The 20,643-nt window shown below is 41.7% G+C and overlaps 1 protein-coding gene across 1 annotated transcript in view; it reads right to left on the minus strand.

The window, feature by feature from the left end:
* Positions 1 to 14,434: 14,434 nt before the first annotated feature.
* CSNK2A1 (casein kinase 2 alpha 1) overlaps positions 14,435 to 20,643 on the minus strand; it is a 48,400-nt gene continuing 42,191 nt past the window's right edge. The window contains exons 11-14 of the mRNA XM_069495551.1: positions 18,977 to 19,077; positions 18,355 to 18,503; positions 17,220 to 17,306; positions 14,435 to 14,699 (exon numbers count right to left, since the gene is read on the minus strand). Coding sequence (XP_069351652.1) covers positions 14,584 to 14,699; positions 17,220 to 17,306; positions 18,355 to 18,503; positions 18,977 to 19,077 — 453 coding nt within the window. The 3' untranslated portion in view covers positions 14,435 to 14,583. The remainder of the gene's footprint in view (positions 14,700 to 17,219; positions 17,307 to 18,354; positions 18,504 to 18,976; positions 19,078 to 20,643) is intronic.

Genomic DNA, 20,643 nt, shown 5'->3' on the forward strand with positions numbered 1-20,643 from the left:
TTAGTTCTTCCTTAATTTCAACTGACAAATGTACAATTCTATTCAAAAATCTACTAAATTGTAACAATCACTTCTTTGGTCTCATTAATAAACTTAACTAAAATCCTTTGAACATTTGAAACTGCATTTATAAATTTAATAATTCATTTTCCTTTGTTTGTTTTTTCCCTTATCTCCATTCAGAGGGACATTTTCCTTTTTTAAGTATTGCAATTTTCTGTCTAACAAAGCCTTTCAAGTCCTTTTGTAATTCTTGTAAATGTAATAAATTAAATTTACAAATATGTTCAGTTCTTTGAATTGTGTCTTATACAAACTTAAGATTTCAACTTAAAATCCCAAGTTTAAATCTATTATTCAAATACACATTTGTGACTAGGTATAGTGGCTCATGCCTGTAAACCCAGCACTTTGGGAGGCTGAGGCAGGAGAATCCCTTGAGGCCAGGAGCTTGAGACCAGCTTGAGCAACATAGCGAGACCTCATTTCTATGGAAAATTTGAAAATTAGCTAGGTGTTGTGGCACGCACCTGTAGTCTCAGCTACTGAGGCAGGAGGATCGCTTGAGCCCAGGAATTCAAGGTTGTAGGGAGCTATGATTGTGCCACTGTCCTCTAGCCTGGGCGACAGAGTGAGACCTTGTCTCAAAAAGCAAAACAAAACAAAAACACATGTAATTATTAACAGTACCACAAGAATAATCTGTTAGAATTCTCAAAATTATCTTAAACATTGTAAGAATTTAAAGTATCACATTTACATAGAATCCTTAATGCAATATTATTAACACTGGGAGTTTGAAAACATTTGTAGTCCTTATTCTAAACCATCATTAAGGTTAAAAGATGTTTAATGCCCACTGAAGAAAAAGTTAAGTCATCCTGGTTTAGGAGTAACCTACTCAAGCAATTTGAGCTATTAATTTCTTTTCATTTTTCTGTGCTAGTTATCCAGCCAGCTGGATTCTTGTTTTTGGTAGTGATAGGACAGTGACCACTCTCTTCCTCACCACAGTAACTCTACAACTAAACAGTTGTGTAGTCACTATGAAGCCTGGTCCAGCTCTCAGCTTCTGTAAAACAAAGAAGTAGATGGTTCTCAGGGAAAAGGGAGAGATGCTCGAGCTATTGTCAAGTGCTCAAGGTGAAGAATGAAGTGTCCCTTGGAGACACCCAGTTATAATTCTGCACTGGTACCCCATCTTCTGGGCAGCATATTGCCGAACTGTACTTCATCACCATGAAGCTGTAAGTGACAGCATGACCAGGAAAACCAGTCATTTTGCCTCACAATTCCCCGTTCCTTTCTTTTTTTTTTTTTTTTTTTTCTTTGAGGCAGAGTCTCACTCTGTTGCCCGGGCTAGAGTGAGTGCCGTGGCATCAGCCTAGCTCACAGCAACCTCAAACTCCTGGGCTCAAGCAATCCTCCTGCCTCAGCCTCCCGAGTAGCTGGGACTACTGGCATGCACCACCGTGCCCGGCTAATTTTTTCTACATGTATTTTTAGCTGTCCATATAATTTCTTTCTATTTTTAGTAGAGACAGGGGTCTCGCTCTTGCTCAGGCTGGTCTCAAACTCCTGAGCTCAAATGATCCGCCCGCCTCGGCCTCCCAGAGTGCTAGGATTATAGGCGTGAGCCACCGCACCCGGCCCCCATTCCCTTCTTGAAAGGAGCTTTAGGTATCAGGCAAGAATTTTTAAAAAGCCTTCCTGGACCAGCCTGTGTCAGGCTATGATCTGAACAATTGATGGTGCTCTGTGGCTTGGGCCTAGAGCCTGTAGGTAAGCCAGAGCCTGTCAGGCTGGACTGCCACAGGGACTGCCATGGGGCCCAGGACATGAGGAAGCACAAACATTTTGGAAGACCTCAAATCACAAACATGGAGTTCTGAACCCATTTGTTTGCTCAACAAATATTCATTGTGCTTACCCTAGATCAGATCTGTGCTGGGATCCAACATAATGAAGTTTCATTCTCTGCTCTCCAGGACAGCTCAGGCTGATGAGGGAGAGTGACTCTCTATAAGGGGTGCCAAGATCTAGAAAAGGGAGAAGCAGCTTAGAGAGTTGTGTAAGCCCAAAGAGGGGCACACACCGCATAATGGGGCAGGAGAGGGTGAAGAGGAAAAGTTTCCTGGGTAGGTAACACCTAAGCTTATACAGAGGGATGGTTACACTAAGTCAGTCTGTTAGGTAGGGATGAGGGCATGCAGCTGGCAGCGCAGGCGGTTAAACATGCTGGTGGCAGGGCCAGCGATAGGAGGATGTGGTCAAGGGATGGGTGTCAGGACCAATAAAAACAGAGAAAAGAAACCACAACAGCAAGAACTTAAAGTTAGGGACTTTTCCCGAACAGAGCATGTGCAGAAGGTAGGAGTTTATGATCAAAAGTAACATCTCCCTCATTAACATAGTAAAACTCATACCCCCTAGCGACATGCCAGTTCCAGAGACAGCCATACAAGGACAGAAAATGGGAGGGTACATGATTCTGGGAATCTCCACCCACTTCCCCCAAAAGACATGAATATTCCACCCCCAGCTTAACATATTATTAGGGATTAGCATAAAGGACAGACCCTAACCCTGAGGTGACATTGTTCCTTATTGGAGCAGTCTGCTCTCTACTGACCTTTAGAATGTGCTATACTCTCTATACTCTATCTTTAAACTCAGGGTTGTCTCCATGCACGGGGACAAACCTGTTCCTCTCTCTGGAACTTACTTTCGCTCTGCAATAAAAGCAGCCTGTGTGGAAGTGCTTCTGTCATCACTCCATCCCACTGGCCCTGCTTGCGATTCTTCCAAGCAAGGAGCCAAAGAACCAGGACACCTCTCCCTAACCATACCTGGCAAGTAAACAGTGTAGGGAAGGGCATTCTAGGCTGAAAAAACAGCACAGGTCCTGCTCTGGAGCTAAGAGAAAGCAAAGCATAGACTAGAAACTAGAAGTGGTTTAATGTTTTACAGCATGGTGTGAAAGAGAAAGTGAACTCTGGCATCAGGTGAGGGCAGAGAAGTGTGCAGGGGCAGGTCAAGCAGGGCCTCTTAGGCCAAACTCAAATTTGGACTGGATGAAGCCAGCAGGGTAGAATTACAGTATTTTAGCATCAAATAGGGTCTTTGAAGTCATCTACATTAATCCTCACTCCCAATGTAAGAATCAGCTCTAATTATCCATACAACAAATGCTTACAGAGCACTAAAGCTGTGCCAGGCTGTGAGCTGGGACACAGAGTGACAAATACTAAGTTGTTCAACTTTTAATTGGGGAGACAGACAAGTAATCACACAACTATAAAGCCAGGTAAAAAGATGTCATACAGGGGACAACCTAGAAGTCTAGAACATGGAAAATCTTAGAAACCAAGAGATTCACAGGGAGACCGGCTAGGTCTCTGTGGTAGGCAGAAAGAATTCTAAGATGTTCCCCCAGATTCCCACTCATGGTGTGCACTGGACACGCCTGTATGCAGTGTCGATGGTACTTCCCCCTTGAGTGTGTAGAGAGTACTTCCAAATATGAGAGGATTTCACCCTTGTGATTGGGTTGTTATATGGCAAAGATGAAGGGATCTTGCAGATATAATGAAGGTCCCTCATCAGTTGTCTTTGAAGTAATCAAAAGGGAGATTGGCCTGGGTGGGCCTGATCAGGTTAGTGTCCTTTAAAAGAGGCTCCAAGCCTTCCCTGAAGGAGAAATTCAAAGCAGCACAGATGCTCTCCTGTTGGCTGTTCAGCAGCCAAATGGCAGAGAATGGCGGGGAGCCTCTAGGTGCATATGGCTTCAGTCCTATACCACAGGGAACTGAATTTGGCCACAGTGAGTGAGCTTGGAAGAGGACCTCAAGCCTCGGTTGAAATCACAGCCCTGGCTAACACCTGGATTTCAGCGTGATGAGAGCTTGAGCAAAGGACTGAGCTAACCCACACTTGGACACCCGACCCACACAAACTGAGATAGTTAATCTGTGTCATGTCAAGCTGCCAAATTTGTGGTATTCTGTGACATAGCAAGTGACTGAAAATCTCACCCAAAACCAGCTCCCACAAAAGAAGGATTAATTGGCTCACATAACTGAGAAGTTCTCACCCTTCTGCATCCCCTCTCTCCACTGCTCGGCTCCCTACATCGATTTACACATTGACTGTATTCTCCAACAGGCCTTGGGGCCATAGCACGACTCTGGCAGCTGGAGATTTCATACTTCCTAGTCTTACTCTGTGAACTAGAGCAATTGCCATTGTCTCAGCATCTCCGAGCAAAGTTACCTACCTAGGCCTGAACCAGTCACTGTGGCCAGGGGGCTCACTGGCTAGGCCTGAGTTTCACGCTCCCCCACTGAACATGGGCTGAGAGTGGGAAAGATGTGGAAGAGATTAATTTTAGTGATTGACCTAGGATTTACAATACACATATGACCTGCAAACCTAAAATATTTATCTGCTCCTTTACAGAAAAAAGTTTGCTGACCCCCCTACCTTAAACTTCAGTAATTTTTAAGGTAATTTAAAAAAATTTTACTTTAGTTTTATTCGTTCCATCCCGAGTGCTCTTGATTTCATCATGTTACTGTCTCACAACTCTTGGATATTGGTGTTTTTCGTTCCCCGCCCCCCACCCCCTTCCCCTTATGTTTCAGTTTGGGTAACTCCTGTTGATCTATCTTCAAGTTCACTCATTCTTTTCTTGGCTGTGATGCACCCATTGAAGGTATTCTTCATCTGTTAGCGTTTCTTATTTTCAGCACTTCCATTTGATTCTCTTAGTTTCCATTTCTCTGCTGAGATTACACTTGTGATATTGTATCTTGTCTACTTTTTCTGAGACCCTTTATCATAACAGCTATTTTAAATTGTCATCAGCTCTGAAATCTGTTATATTTGAGTCTGGTTCTGAAGATTGCTTTGTCTCTTGAGAGTATGTGATTTTTCTTGTTATAGGTCTTGGTGAACATTGGACATCTTGTGTAGGACAGAAGAGGCCAAGGGAAAGGGTTCTACATGTGGAAATGGGTACACCTTTCCTTCTGTTAGGGCTTTAGTGTGGGGGGTTGAGTTAATCTAGCTAAGAGTTGGGCTGGGCTTGAAGTTTATTGTTGCTATGGTTACCCCCAATGCACAAAAGCTTCAAATTCGTCTAAGGATACCTAGGACTTAAGAGTGCAGGTGGATTTGCCAGAGGGGTTTTCCTCTCTCAATGTGCGCTCCACTCTTAACTTTAGATCTTCCCTTTGTGCTGTGCCTCAGACAGGGTCTTCTTTTCATGCTCTTATCCCTCTCCTGGCAGTATGATTCTTTTTACTGAAAACTTGTTAGCTTACCATTGGTAGGTAGGGAGGAGGGGATTCTGTTGTTCTAAGTCTCAGTCTTTGCCAGGCTCTTTGTGCCCCTTGTCTTGGGGGTGTGGCCTCCCTAGTGCTCTTCTTATTCCACCAGCTGGAGTTCTGGGCCCAGTATGTACTCCTCCCCCTACCCAGGGGTAGTTTTGTTTTGTTCCTGTTTTATTCCTCCAGATACAAGGAAGTTTCACCAGGGACACAGGGTGACAGTGGTTGGTGCCCCTCCCTCCATAAATTAAGGTTCTTGGTTCAGTAGAGAACTTAGGGCAGAAGGGTCTGGGCGGAATACTGTGATCCTCTCACAGTAGCTGCTGTTTTCTTCTTCCAGATCTTTACTACAAGCGATACTTTATTAAAACTTTCTTGGGTTGGGCACGGTGGTTCAACCTGTGATTCTAGCACTTTGGGAGGCCCTCTTGAGGTGAGGAGTTCAGGACCAGCCTCAGCCACATGGTGAGACCATGTCTCTGCAAAAAATAAAAAAATTAGCCAGGTATGGTGGTGGCAAGTACCTGTAGTCCCAGCCACTTGGGAGGCTGAAGCAGGAGGATCACTTGAGCCCAGGAGTTTGAAGTTACAATGAGCTGTGATGATGCAACTGTGTTCTCGCCTGGGCAACAGAGCGAGACCCTGTCTCTCAGATTAAAAAAAAAAAAAAAAAAAGAAGAAAAAAACTTTGTCTAATCTTTTGTGTGCTCCCAGTAGGGTTTGTGGCAAAAAACCCTGAAAAGGGTTAAGACTACTGCAATTTCTGTGGCCCACTTTCTCACCAGTGTTTGCTTGTGTTTACACCAGATAACCAGTGCTCACGTCTTCTCTTCCCTCTCTTCCATCTCGTGCCTGTCTCTTGCCCCCACACTGGGTCTCTGTCAACAAAAACGAAGGGAGGAATGAATGATGGGAAACAGCATTGTCTGCAATTAAGTCTTTGAAAGGCCTTTAAGCAAGGGACTGAGATGAGCTTTATGTTTTTGAAAGAATTCTCTGGTTGTTGGTGTAGGATCAATCAGGAATCGAGAGAGAAGAATAAGACCAGTTATCTGCTGTGATAATCCAGGCAAGAGACGATGGTGGCCTAGATGAGAGATGACAGCTGGAAAGTGAGGAAGTGGATACGTTCAAGATAAATATCCATTTATTAAAATTTAGTTTACTTTTTAACCAGAGTAATACATAAATATGATTGTAAAAGTAAATAGTGCAACGATAATAAAAAGATCTCAAAATAACATGTTTACAGTACTACTGGTTGATTTTTCAATTTTAGGCATAATTTACTTCCCATTATAAAAGATGAGGGCTTTGAGCTCTTAAACCACTTGTCCTACGACCAACACTACCACATATGTCCACACTTCCCATCACTCATCCTTTCATTATAATTATACTATAATCTTGGATAGATCGATATTTAGTGTTTCCATTATGACTATGTAAATTCTAATCACAGCTGAGCCAGTAGTATGATACTTAGTTTTCCTTCCTTTCAAAACTTCTCCTCTTGTCCTGGAGTTAATAATTATTTTTTTGGTTGTTTTAGTCTGCTTAGTTTTCCTTGTATTTTGTAAACTTTTAAACATTTGGACTCTAACAAATATACTGAGAAGTGCCCCAAACATCAATGTAAAGTTTAACAAATAACTATAGAGAAAATACGCATGTAACCATAAACTAAATAAGCAGAACATTGCTAGTCCCCAGAAGCTGTGTGCAGTGTGATTTTGTGTTGTTTCTGGCCATGGAGCCTTAAAGCCTGATTCTTGATTTCTGTTGCTTGAAAACAAGAATTCTCCCTGATTAACTCATTTACAACTTATAGATAATAAAAAAGGATAAAATTACCCACAATTCTTACTCCTCAGGAATAACCAGTTAAGAGTCTGTGCAATCTTTTTCATGCATATATACAGATATCATACATGGGGCCTTCCACTCTTACTGAGACATAGTATGGTTGACTGCATTATTGTTGGCTTTTTTTTTTTTTTTTGAGACAGAGTCTCACTCTGTTGCCCAGGCTAGAGTGAGTGCCGTGGCGTCAGCCTAGCTCACAGCAACCTCAAACTCCTGAGCTCAAGCGATCCTCCTGTCTCAGCCTCCCAAGTAGCTGGGACTACAGGCATACACCACCATGCCCGGCTAATTTTTTCTATATATATTTTTAGCTGTCCATATAATTTCTTTCTATTTTTAGTAGAGACGGGGTCTCGCTCTTGCTCAGGCTGGTCTCGAACTCCTGAGCTCAAACGATCCGCCCACCTCGGCCTCCCAGAGTGCTAGGATTACAGGCGTGAGCCACCGCGCCCGGCCTATTGTTGGTTTTGATTCTTCACTCTCCTGTAATAAAACTATACATACATACCTTTTGGCACATAACTTCATAAAGTTCTCAGAATGTGGGGAGTACATTCTGCCTGCCCCACTGATGTCAGGCTTGGCTATGTGACTTGCTTTGGCCAATGGGATAATAGGACCTGTGACACAACCAGAGGCTTGAAATGTGCTTGTGTGATTTCATCTGGCCTTTTGTTTCAGTGATCCACCATGGGAAGAGTATGCCCTGGGCAGTTGCTGCAGCTTCTTCATGGAATCTGGAAAGAACCACACTGAGCAAACCTGAGTCCAATTCACGTGGAGGTGCTTAGACTAGCTGACCTTCAACCCGAAGAACCACTGCTTGGCTGAACAATCTAGATCAGCTAAACTACAGTTGGACCTAGAGATCTGTGTGAGGGTAAGACTAGAGAGAACGAGAACAAAAGCAAGAGAAAGAAAGAAAAAGTTTATTTGTAATGACTGGCTAAAAGCCTGGACAGCGATTTCTGGCAGGATAGAAGATAAAAGTAGCCCAGGAAGCAGAACTGAGCCAGGACATAGGGTTCTGATCCCAAGTGTGGCAGATCAAGCTTGCTAAGGACGGGCCTCTCCGTAGCCAGCTCAGGCAGCCCCTTCTCTGAGGACTTCCCTGACCATTCTCCCTTTTCTCCAAGTTCAGGGATCCTTCCTTTTTTTTCTGTGACATCTTAACGTCATTTCCTAGAGACAACTACACCTAATATTTTGTTTTTTTCCATTTCTTCCCCCCTAGAGGCAGACTTTCAAGTGCCAGGGCATTGTTTCAGTTTCTACCTTAAAAGGTCCCAAGTCTATCTCCTTTCTACCTTGGGACATTAAAACTCTAGCCCCTGCCTCCTGAGGCCCATCCATATCCAGGCCTGGTGACTTGGAGGCCATTGTGACATCAATACCCACTTACCTTCAGGATAAATTCTGTCTTCCTTTCTGTCACCAGGAATTTGCATTTTTCTCTGAAATGATCTACTTGAAAGTAAATAATGTTATTTTGGTCAGCACCCCCAGGTATTTCAAACAAGAGGTAGGTATCTACATGAGTTAGCTCAGTCTACCATGGTTGATCGGAAATTTGCATTTTTCTTAGATTAAAAAAAAAATTATTCCATATACATAATTTTTTCATTTTTCTATTTAACAACATCATACACTTCCCATGGGCTTGCATTTCATCTCTTAATCTCCAGTGTTTAGCACAGGGCCAGGCTCAAGGACACCAACAAATATTTGTTGAAGATTATCTTCCATAGAAATGAACTCTGTAAAGACCAGTCAGCATGGGTGGGTAAGGAACCTTGGATAAGTCCCCAGTGAGTGGGGAACAGAATGAGGTATACATCAGGTTGTAAAGAGCTGAGGGTACGTAGGCTTCTTCGTAGGAAAGTCACCGTGGAGCTCCTGGAACTGTTCAACACACAGAAGCAAGGTCCTCCCTTTCCAGGTATGACTACAAATGTTTACCAATACCATAGACTCTGACTCACAGGGTGGGATCAGGAAGCCACTTAGCAGTTGCTGCTTTTCTTCCCTTTTCTCATTAGAGGACCCAAGAATATTCTGTCAAAGCAGGTGATGCAAGAGTGAGCTAATTCAGAAATACTCAATACCCTCAGGAACTGCTCCAAGAAATGCATCTGGTAAGCTTTCATCTGAAGGTACCTGGGGAAGGGCTTCTTACATTGAGGTTAATAAGAATCCCTAGTGATTATGGCCACAGGGATACAAATCCAGTTTCTAATTTGCTACAGTGCAAAAATATTTGGCTTTCAGTACAGAAATCAAAAAAATTCAAAGGAGATAGAGTGATAGAATCTTGGAGGGGAAGAGTGGACGTGGGTAAGAACAAGGCAACGCTGGCCTTTGTGCAAATTAGAAACCTGACTTGCATCCATTGAAAACCTGTCACTTTTGAGTGCTCAGATTTTTTTTCTTCTATTAATAGTAAAGACACTTTGCTGCCATCTGCTGGAAAATTATCAGAAATTTGTCAAATGCAAATATCTATAGCATCCCTGTAGATGCAGCATCCTTTTTCTGTACACAATCTGAACAACTGTACAATTTGGAGTACAAATCAACATTTGATCCAACTCTGATATCACGGTAAAGGGCAAAAGGGGGCTTCATCTGCACTGGTAATAGAGATTTAACATAGGTAGTAGGTTTATGGGTATATAATAGCTTTCTTTATAACTTGGTACATGTCTAAAATGTTTTACAATAATAATTTAAACCATTTGTTAAAACACACCTCCCCCCCAAAATAAAAAAAAACCCCAAAACTAGCATCTCTTACAAGCCAGGTACAGTGCTAAGCATTTTCTTTGTGCTATTCCATTCAATCCTCTTTAAAGTGGATAATAGACCCACTTTAAAAAAAAAGTTTTTATGAGGATTGCATAAGACATGCAAGGTCATCAGGGAGTTTATAGGCAAGAAGGGAGACAGACAATAGACAAACAAAATAATACAATAAAATTTCAGGCGTGGTGAGGCAAAAAGAATGGCAAGGGTAGTGATGGCAGTGGAGGAAACAGAAGAGGTGACTTTAGATGGATGGAGCAAGAGTTAGGACCACGGTAAAGACCCATCTTTTGAGAAGGGAACTGAGGACTATCTTACTTCAAAGTCTTTTAACTTTCTCCTTTACCAGGAAAAAGCCCTGGGAAGACAGCCTCTCTAGCACTGTCATCTCTGATCAACCACAGTCCCTAAAGCTGCGCACAAGAGAGGAGAAAATGACCAGCAGGGAGGTAGGCAAGGACTCATAACTAACAAACAACTACTCAAACCTAATTCTGATCTTTGGAGAGAATCTGCTGGTTGGACAAAACTAGATTTTTCAACGGATGCTTAAATAGTCAGTCCTAATTATAAATTCACTTGACAACAGGTGAAACAAAGATGCAATTTAAAGACTGAGAGGAAATTAAAATTCCCAAATCTGTCAACCAATCTCCTATTTTCTCTACTACTTTAGGACTACAGTAATTAGCCATACCCGAGGATCTACTTTAGAAAATATATTCCTTTCTCTGTCAGTCCCTGTAACAATTTAATCCTCCTGTCTCATGTAAGTTGCACAGGCATTTCAAACACAAGGTATTACAGGATGGTTCCTTGTATCTACACCACACTTCTCAACCCCAACATACTGGTGCCATAAAATAGTATGGTAGTGAAAATTTATGGGAAACTAGAAATTTGGGATACTAGCATATTCTCTGGTTTCAACCACTCCCTGTGATTAAATGAGAACGACTAAATGGCAATTTAAGTCTACTTTTATAGGCTTTACTTATCTGGTATCGGTAAGTCATTAAACTGTTTTCCTTCTTTTACCAGCCCTTTTGATGGTTTCTACCAACGTTGCCAAGTATGTTTCCACAAGCTCAGGAGCACACCCTCAGTCCAGACCTTGAGACTTTGCAAATAGCCTCGAGAGCTGGGAGTACTATCTAAGACTCACCTTCCACCAGGGCTTACTGCTATTCACTGAACGCTGGTCTTTTCTGCTAAAACACGCTGTTCCCATGTACTTTTAAATACCACTCAAACTTCCTACATCAATGTCAGAAGACACCTCACTCAGTTCCCCCCTGCTTAAACACACACAGAGGTCCTGAGGAGTAAAGGGCCTTTGCCAGAGATTGTACTGTGAATTACTGACAACGTCAGGACCAAGGACTAATCCTCCACACCAGCGGGCTAGGGGAATTTGGTTTATCAAGAGCCTAAGAGGTGCCAGACACTGGACATATCCTCCCATTCAATCCCAAAGAAGCAGCGGCCCCATTTTATAGATGAAACTGATTCAGAAGTTATTTGCCTAGTAGCCAACTGCACGAGAAGAGGAGGAATGAAATCAGTCTTTATTCAGCAACAACATGCTCCCTTCACCACCTTGATGTCAAAAACTCCCAGACTTCAGTGCTCCTCAAGCAGTGTTAATCCATCCCACTTAACATCTCCATCAACCCAACATTAAATTCAAAACACATGAAAACTAAGCCATCTATCACACACGGTGTCGGTTGGAGAAGCATATTGCTCAGGCTGCAGGGACATTTCATTTATTTAAATGTTTTTATTTAAAAAAAATTAAAGACCTTCATGGCACAATTTCTTCCCAGCACAGTTATGTTTTAGTTATACCAATTACAATACAGTTACAACCAATAAATCAAGGGGGCGGGGTAGGAACTTCTGACTTCAAACTTAAAAAAGAAAGGGGGGGGCACTTCAAACAAAGTTAAAAAATACTTTAAAAACTTTTCAGAGTAATTGCCAACATAACTGTTTTATATTGGCCATTCCATTTCCTGCTATCTAAGCAATGCAGACACAGGTAGTGCTGAGAAATAAAGTGTCCCAATACAAGGTATACAGATGAGGTAATTTACAACAACACAGAAGTTGTTACTCTGTAAACCCTTGCCCCCCACCCACCCAATTGGGTCTTCTGTTCTCTATCCATGCAGTGACTCTTTAAGTAGCATTTTAAAATTTATTTTAAAAGGCTCCTGGGTGGCACTTTAGAGTCCTCTGCATTCACCTTCGATTTCTTGCAAGGTCTGATGGGTGTAAGGAGGTCCAGCTGTCTGCAACTCTCCACATCAGCCTCAGCTACACCTAGATTTCTGAGCTACACGGGTAGGATAGATATGAAGTCTTGATTTATAATCCTCCTCCCCACCTCAAAAGAAAGAATTCATTAGTCGTAAGTGTCCTGTTCAAATCACAATCCAGTGCAAACGTAATCACAAATTGCATCTCGGGCACATCTGGTGCTTTTAGCTTCTGCACAAATTCAACATGGTAACCCTCACAGCATTCTAGGGCACGAAAGGGTCAAGTACAATAAATATCCACTGTAAGTGGCCACAAGGAAGAAAATCACCCTGCTACAGTCAGAATGTTTTCCCTTCAGCTCTCCCTATGGTTGAGAAGTGTTATAAAAGGAGGCTTTAGCTTCCTCTAAAGTTTACCATTATATGCACTAAAGCCACCACCTTGATAAAGTTACTAAAGCCAAGATGGGTTACAAAGTTAGATAAATTCATTAAGTTCAACTCCCCAAACAATTATGTTTACCTATGATGCCCAGGTGAGAAAGGCTTGTGAATCTATAAAGGTAGGAGATTGGGGAACAAAGACGTTAGGCTTTAAAGTATGTTGGAAGAATTTTTCCTAGTCCCCACAAGCAGCTACTGTAATGGAATAACAGGAGAAAATACAGAGCTGATGGTTTTGCTATTGTGCTTAAAAAACTAGGCTTCCTCAGTGAAGCACCTGATAAACTTAGGTGGTTGGATTACAGTGGAAAGTCCACTTTACACACACACACAAACACACAAAAACTGGCGACTTTTTCCATCCCCAATCCCTGCACTGCTGAGACACAAAATGAGTTTTATGGCAAAGGATCCTTAATCCCCAGAGACGCTTTGGCTTGTGGTGCTTTTTTAAGGCCTCTCTGCCCTGCCCAGTACCATGGGTCGAACGAGGGGTATATAAAAATGGGGGCCTTGGGAAGCCTCCACGGTACAGGGCTGCAGGCCCCTCAGATGTGAACATGAGACACCCACCCAGCGAGACCTTTACACAGGGAACTTAAATCTAACCTTGATAAATAAAACCAAACGTTTATTTACACCAAAGAATTCCAACACTGGATCTTTCACATATGAAGGACAAAGTATTATATATATACACACAGCAAGGGGTGGCAGGGCTGTAACAAGAGATATAATTTTCCCACAATTACAGGTCTACCATTTCAGTTGCACTGGAGACAGTGGCTCTGCTCCTACCTCTCAGATACATTTACAAGACTGAGGAGCAGGTCTTCTCACTGGATGGTATGTGAGGGAAGGGGAAGGTAGGAGGAAAAGAAGGTAGAAACTTAAAATGGAATTCAATGTGGCCACATCTCCCATTAGCTTAGATTTGCTAGCATGAAATCTATATAGACAATGTTTATTTCTTTTGTAAAAAGCAATAAGTTATGCTCAGTAACTGAATTCAAAGTGGCCAAGGCAAAGACAACTGAAAAAGATTTTGCCTTCCCCCTCATACCAGCTATGGAGCACAGCATGTTGGTAGATGAAAGGGGAAAAGACCAAGGTAACGAGCCCGGGAGGGAAGGTAACAACATTTTAAACTAAACTAAACTAAAACTAAAATCATAAGTGAGTAGATTTAGGGATAGGTTGGTGAGACATGATTCATACTGAACAGAAGGTTTTAGGATCTGTCTGCATTTTGGGTAGATTTTCAACATCTCAATGTAACTAAGACACGCTTCCACTAGAGTCACCCACGATAACCCCACTGAAGCACTTCTGTAAAATAAGTGACTAGAAGTAAGTACACTGCTCTGTAGATTGGATCCTCCCTTCCTTCCTTCTGCCTCCTTCTTTCCCGCCTCCCTTGAGAAGCTACATTTTTATAATCTCTGGAGAAAAGCATGAGATACAAACCCCCAAAGTGTGGGATGCTGGAGGAGCAATGGTGAAAATGGGAAGAAATCTCCACCCAAACGCAGTAGCCAGGATTGAGGCTGGTTTATCTTTGTTCTTTAGTGATGAGGAACTAAATTTGGAAGGGGAGAAAAAAATTTGTCCGTGAAATATTCCACCTGCAGGTAATTTTTCAGGGAATCCCCTGAGTTATGAAAAGTTCGAGTTAAAAAAAAAAAGAAGAAAAGAAAAAGAAAATCAGCCTATTATAATTTTTTTTTTATGACTGAACTACTATAAATCCACAAGCAACGGTTCAGACACGGTGCTTCTGAAGTGTTTCACCCCTCCCCGCCAGGCGCAAGCTGCATCAAGGAGAGGGTGGACTCCCCCACCTCTGCTCAGGCATCAGGAGACAGACGGAGCCATTACTGCTGAGCGCCAGCGGCAGCTGGAACAGGCATCCCAAGGGGGTTGGCAGAAGCAATCACTGGTGAGCCTGCCAGAGGTCCAAGGGGTGAAGGGGTTGGCACTGAAGAAATCCCTGAAAGAAAACAGCTGACAGTGAGCCAGAGACACCAACCATGGCAATCTTAGTCACCAGTTTTCCACAGCACTTATCACAAAAGTAACACAATGATAATGCTTTTTTTTTATCAAAGGCTTTATCCTCTTAGCCAGATTGTTGTTGCTGTTATTTATTTTTTTTTTTTTTTTGGAGACAGGGTCTCACTTTGTTGCCTGGGCTAGGGTGCAGTGGCATCATCATAGCTCACTGTAACCTAAAACTCCTGGACCCAAGTGGTCCTCCTGCCTCATTCTCCCAAGTAGCTGGGTCTACAGGTGCATACCACCATGCCCAGCTAATTTTTTTTTTTTTCCCTTTTTTGAAGAGACGTGGTCTTGCTGGTCTCAAACTCCTGGCCTCAAGTGATCCTCCCGCCTTGGTCTCCCAAAATACTAGGATTACAGGTATACGCCATTGTGTGCCTGGCCCTGGCCAGATTTTTACACATTCTTCAAGTCTAATCCTTACAAATTCAAAGTTAAAATGGCAAGTCCTAATGCATTTAGGAGACAGGCAAAGAAACCTAGGCTTGGAAAGTTTAAGCAGTTTGTCCAAGGCACATGGCTAGTAAGTGGTGATTATGCTTGGATTCTAACCCAGGCCTATCTAGGGCAGAGCTGTCCAACATGGTGGCCACTAGCCGGCCATATGTGCCAACTGAGCACTTAAAATATAACTAGTGGAACTGAGGAACTGAAATTTTTAATTTTATTCAATCTTAATTAAATAGCTACCTATGGCTAGTCATTACCATAGTGAATAGCACAGGTCTGCAGTCAAAGCTCATTGCTCTTGTATCACACTGCCTTGATACCTGGCAGCTTTCAAAATTACTAAAAGTTAAGCCAGGTGTGATGGCAGCTACTTAGGAAGCTGAGGTGGGAGGATTGCTGGAGCCCAGGACTTCAAGGCTGCAGTGAGCTATGATGGTACCACTGCACTCCAGCCTGTGTGAGAGTGAGACCCCATCTCTTAAAAAAAAAAAAAAAAATTACTAAAAAATCAATTTGAGTGGCAGAAAGGAACACCTTCCATCTAAGCTAAAATTGAGTTTTGGAATTTATTTCCATTTGGTTTCTTCCACTTCTCTAATTACCAGAATTATCTCTTAGTTTCCTTCAACCAGCCAGTTCTTTATTTTCAAAACATTTTGTGTGTGTGTATATATATAAAAATATAAATAAATAAAATGCACACGCACACATATATATATTAAAAAAAACCATGTAATATGTCACATGGCTCAAAATACAAAGGGTTCAAAGGAGTATACAGTGAAAAATCTCCCACACCCTGTTGCTTGGCTAACTATGGCACAATTTTGGGAGTATTTCCTTCTACAGATATTTTATGCATATGAATGAACATAATTTTATAAGAATATACATATAAGCATCATATATAAGAACAAGACTAAATATTGCTTCTTGGCCTTTTGGCTAAGATCAAGTGTGAAGAACATGATCATACATTCTTGCCCACTCCTGTTCTTTGACATGGCTCTGCATCTTGCTTTTTTCATTTCACACTACTATCTTGGAGTCAGAGTTCTAACAGAACATGAAACACTTATTCATTCTTTTCTCTGACTGCATCATATTCCATTGAATAGATATCCCATAACTGATTTAACCAGTTTCCTACTGATAGCTGTTTTCAATGTTTTGCTACTATAAATAAGGCAATGCGCAATCCCGGATATATATAATTTTGTACATAGGCAGGATACCTAGGGCATAAATTCTAGAAGGCTGCTAGTTCTTTAAAAAAAAAAAAAAAAAAAAGTGGGACAAAAGCAATTATTTGAGGGTGTCTGAATAAATGCCCTCACTACCACAAGTGTACCCACTTGGATGTCGCCTACGTGTATAATTCTTAGGGTATGGGCCAGTGGTTTCTTTTGATTAACTGTGTACTCTACAAAAACTCACTGTAAATCAAAATTAATAATGGAAAACGATTTCATATAAGTTTTTACAGTTTACTAGGCACACTGCACTTGCTCTGGCAAAGATGAGAGAACTGTCCTTACACACATACACAGCCATGTACAAATCCTACCTCTACCCCCCAATTTCTTAATCTTGTTTCTTAGGGCCATGTAACTACTGTCACTGCAAACTATGAGATGAAATGGTCTCTTTTTACTCTTCATGGCTTGCTGGGACTTTCAAATCCCTCTGTACGAAATCTTCAGTTAGGGATGCTGGGATTCTAGCCTAGAAGAGACTGATGATACCCTACTTAACACAGTGTCACTAAAGCATACCAAGTGTCTGAGTACTGACAAAATGTTTTTTAAAAAAGAAAAGTATAGCAGGTGTCAAAAGCATGCTGAAACCTCAGAAAAAAGCCACATAGGCCAGTATGTCATTAAGGCCATTGTTACAGAGAAGAGAAGGTATACAAGAAATCAGGTCACACAGAGGGGGCAAAACTAAGAATGGTAATTGACTTTCACATTTTTTTAAAAAGGAAATTTACCAATGAACTGACCTGACATCATATTGGCGCTGCTGACAGGCGTACTGCCCCCTGGCATGCTAGATGAACCCATTCGAGCCTGGTCCTTCACAACAGTGTCTAGAAAAGAGACAGAAAGGTTAGGCTCTGTGTGCTTGGGATTAAACTAATGGTCTGGGAGCCTGAAAGCAACCCATCTTCATTCTCTGCATTTTATTCATACTCCACATTATTCCCAGAAAAATTTAAGGTGGCAATTGCCTTCACCATGAATTAGACTAGTATAAAACAGAAATAGCTTTCCTGTCAAACTGTGGTAAAAAGTAAACTCTTAAACCAAATGGTAGGAAGATGAGGTAATTATCCACAGTAGAACAAATTTAAAATGAAGCTGGTCCTGTTGAGGTTTAATGGACACAATACAACCTAACCTGGCCAAAATAGCAATATGCTGTCAATGTGAATTAGTTGGTCCACACCTTGGTGCCAAGTAGGTCAAAGCTATATATAGGTCCATGTAGGTTAGGGCTCTGACCACAGACCTCAGTCTCCATCCCAATCAGCCCCCATCTACTTCAGGCACAAAAAACTGAGCAAAGTTGTAAATGATTCACTGCAAAACCACCCCACCATTACCCAAAGAATAAATGTTGAGGCAAACATTACAGTGAGGATGGGGTGGGTCTAAGTGAAATTTTCACCTAGGATAGCACAGTTAGCTATACTCACAAACCTAAGTCAAGGTGTTCATAAAGTATTAAGATTTGCAAGCCTCACTGGCTCTCTCCAATGAATAATTACTAGAGACAGGACAGAGACAGGGCTTTTTGTTCTAATTCAATAACTCCAGACGAGGCACTGAGAAGTGTCATCCACACAGTAAGAATGAAGTTTAGTCAGGAGTGCTCATGTGTCAGGTATTCTGTTATACAAGAATCCTCCCAAGAATTCTGCAATGCGGCTGCCATCACTGTCCCCATTTCAAGAATCTGAGTCTCAGTGTGGGTGAAGTAGCTTTGCAGTGAGCTAACAGGAGCCACAATTCCAACTCTGTTCTGTAGGACTCTGAGCTTTCTTCACAGCACGTGTTCTCTCCTACCTTATATAGTCTGACGGGTACTGGTAGGAAGACCTGCACAGGCTCTGCAGACTAAAGAGTTGGACTCACAGAAATAGGGATGTTCCATGGCCTCTCTTGCAGTGAGCCGTGACTGGTGGTCATATCGCAGTAGCTTGTCCAGGAAATCCAAGGCCTCAGGGCTGACAAGGTGCTGGTTTTCACTGTGGACAAAGCGTTCCCATCGCTTACGAGAATGTCTGCAGGGTCAAAAGGGGGAATGAGAAATGGGCCACATGGGCAGAGAGGCTCAACATTTCATCCTTACACTACTGTCAGAGTCCACTGTCTGCACAAGAGTCTTCAAGCATGCATTTCTCTTTTTCTTTTTTTCTCTTGCAGAGTTTTGTCATTTAAAGAAGGTAAATCAAGAGACATTTTGATTTTTGACTCAACTGTAACCCTTCTACTAGAACCTACATGTCATTCATTTCATAGGAATCCTAACTATAATCCCCATACTCGGACAATTTTAAGTGAATTCGAAAACAATAGCCATTCACTCCAATGTTTTTATCACAGGCTCGCCCAATGCAGCATCCTGTGGCACTAGACCACTGACATCCTGGCAGTGCTGGCAAAGAGAACAAAGTAATTATTTTGAGGATCCAAAGTGCCATGCACACCCAAAGTGCTTAAGCCACAGATGAACATATTTTGTTTTATGACTTACCTGCCCAAGATATCATTGAAACGTGGATCTAATTCAATGTTGTATTTGTCAATATAGTCATATAAATCTTCTGTCCCCAGAACCTTGGCTATCCTCACCAACTAGTATTAAAGAAAGACAAAAACCCACACAAGCGTATTACACAATCAAATCAGCAATTAATTGTAATTTAATTAACAGAAAGGGATCATCATGCCTTTAGGTATGAATACTACCCTTTTAACAGTTTACAGTTCAAATTTCTATGTGTGACAGAAGTATACTTACACCTAAAATTCCCTAAATCAACTCAATGTGAAAGTGAGCAAACTACTTTATAACCTGGTTCCTTCCCCTTGAAATGTCTCCCTGGTAAAGTGTTATTTTTTTTTTCCCACTCAAAACCCAGGTGCAGATGTCACTTCTTTTGGGAAGCTCCTCTTGCATACTCAGACTACTCACCACTACTGCTTTTTGTACCTTGTCACACTTCTACTCTGATAGTTATGACTATAATTTATTTCCTGGTATGTTTGATTCCTATATAAAATAGACTACGAAGACCGGGTATGATGGCACACGCCTGTAATCCTAGCACATTGGAAGGCTGAAGCAGGAGGATTGCTTGAAGTCAGGAGTTTGAGGCCAGCCTGAGCAAGAGTGAGACCTTGTCTCTACTAAAAATAGAAAAAATTAATGAAGCAACTAAAAATAGAAACAAAAAATTAGCTGGGCATGTTGGCAAGAGCCTATAGTACCCTGTCCCAGCTACTCAGGGGGCTGAGGCAGAAGGATCGCTTGAGCCCAGGAGTTGGAGGTTGCTATGAGCTAGGCTGACGCCATGGCACTCTAGTCCGGACAACATAGCGAGACTCTGTCTCAAAAAAGAAAGAAAGAAAAAAAAAAAAAAAAGACAAATTAAGAACTATTTGAGAGCAAGGACCATTCTTCTGTATTGCTCAGTCCTGCTGCATGGCCCCTGACATAGAGTTACTGACTTTAACTGAATTCAGGTTGTATTCTTTGACTCATTAAAAATACCCATGGTCCTCAAAGGGAACAGGGCAACAGCACCCTTCCACAAGGTCCTAGAACCATTCCAGGTTCTCATGAATGAAATGACACCTTGATCTTCAAGGGGGAAGTAGAGTTAGTTTAAAAAACAGCACCTACCACCTATATTTCCACTAATATACATCAATTCAATCCATATAAAGACACAAAAGGATCATAGAAATACCACATATAAACCAACATATTAGAGAAAACATTCCCAACTCTAATAAAAGCTCATGTTAGGATATTCCAAGGTGATGTCCTATTTAAAAAAGCTGGATGACAGTTACATGGTTGTTCAATATTATTCTTTGAATGGTACATATGTTTTATAAAATATTTTATATATATACTTCACAATAAAACAAGCAATGCAGACTAAAAAGACTAGGGGAAAAAGTTTGATTTCAAAGGTTAAACTGGTAGCTCCCCAAACACCAATCTGAGGATCAATGTCAGGTTGGCTGAACAAACAGTTCACTGGAAATTATGAGAGGACATTCTCAGAGATTCTGAATTAAGAGGTCTCAGGTGGGGGGCTAAGCATCTACATTTTAGCAAGATCAACTGGGGTTTCTAATGAATAGGCAGGTCTGCCCATCAATACATTAGGCCAGTAAATTCCTTAATGG

Source organism: Eulemur rufifrons, chromosome 20, assembly GCF_041146395.1.
Source record: "Eulemur rufifrons isolate Redbay chromosome 20, OSU_ERuf_1, whole genome shotgun sequence".
Lineage (NCBI taxonomy): Eukaryota > Metazoa > Chordata > Mammalia > Primates > Lemuridae > Eulemur > Eulemur rufifrons.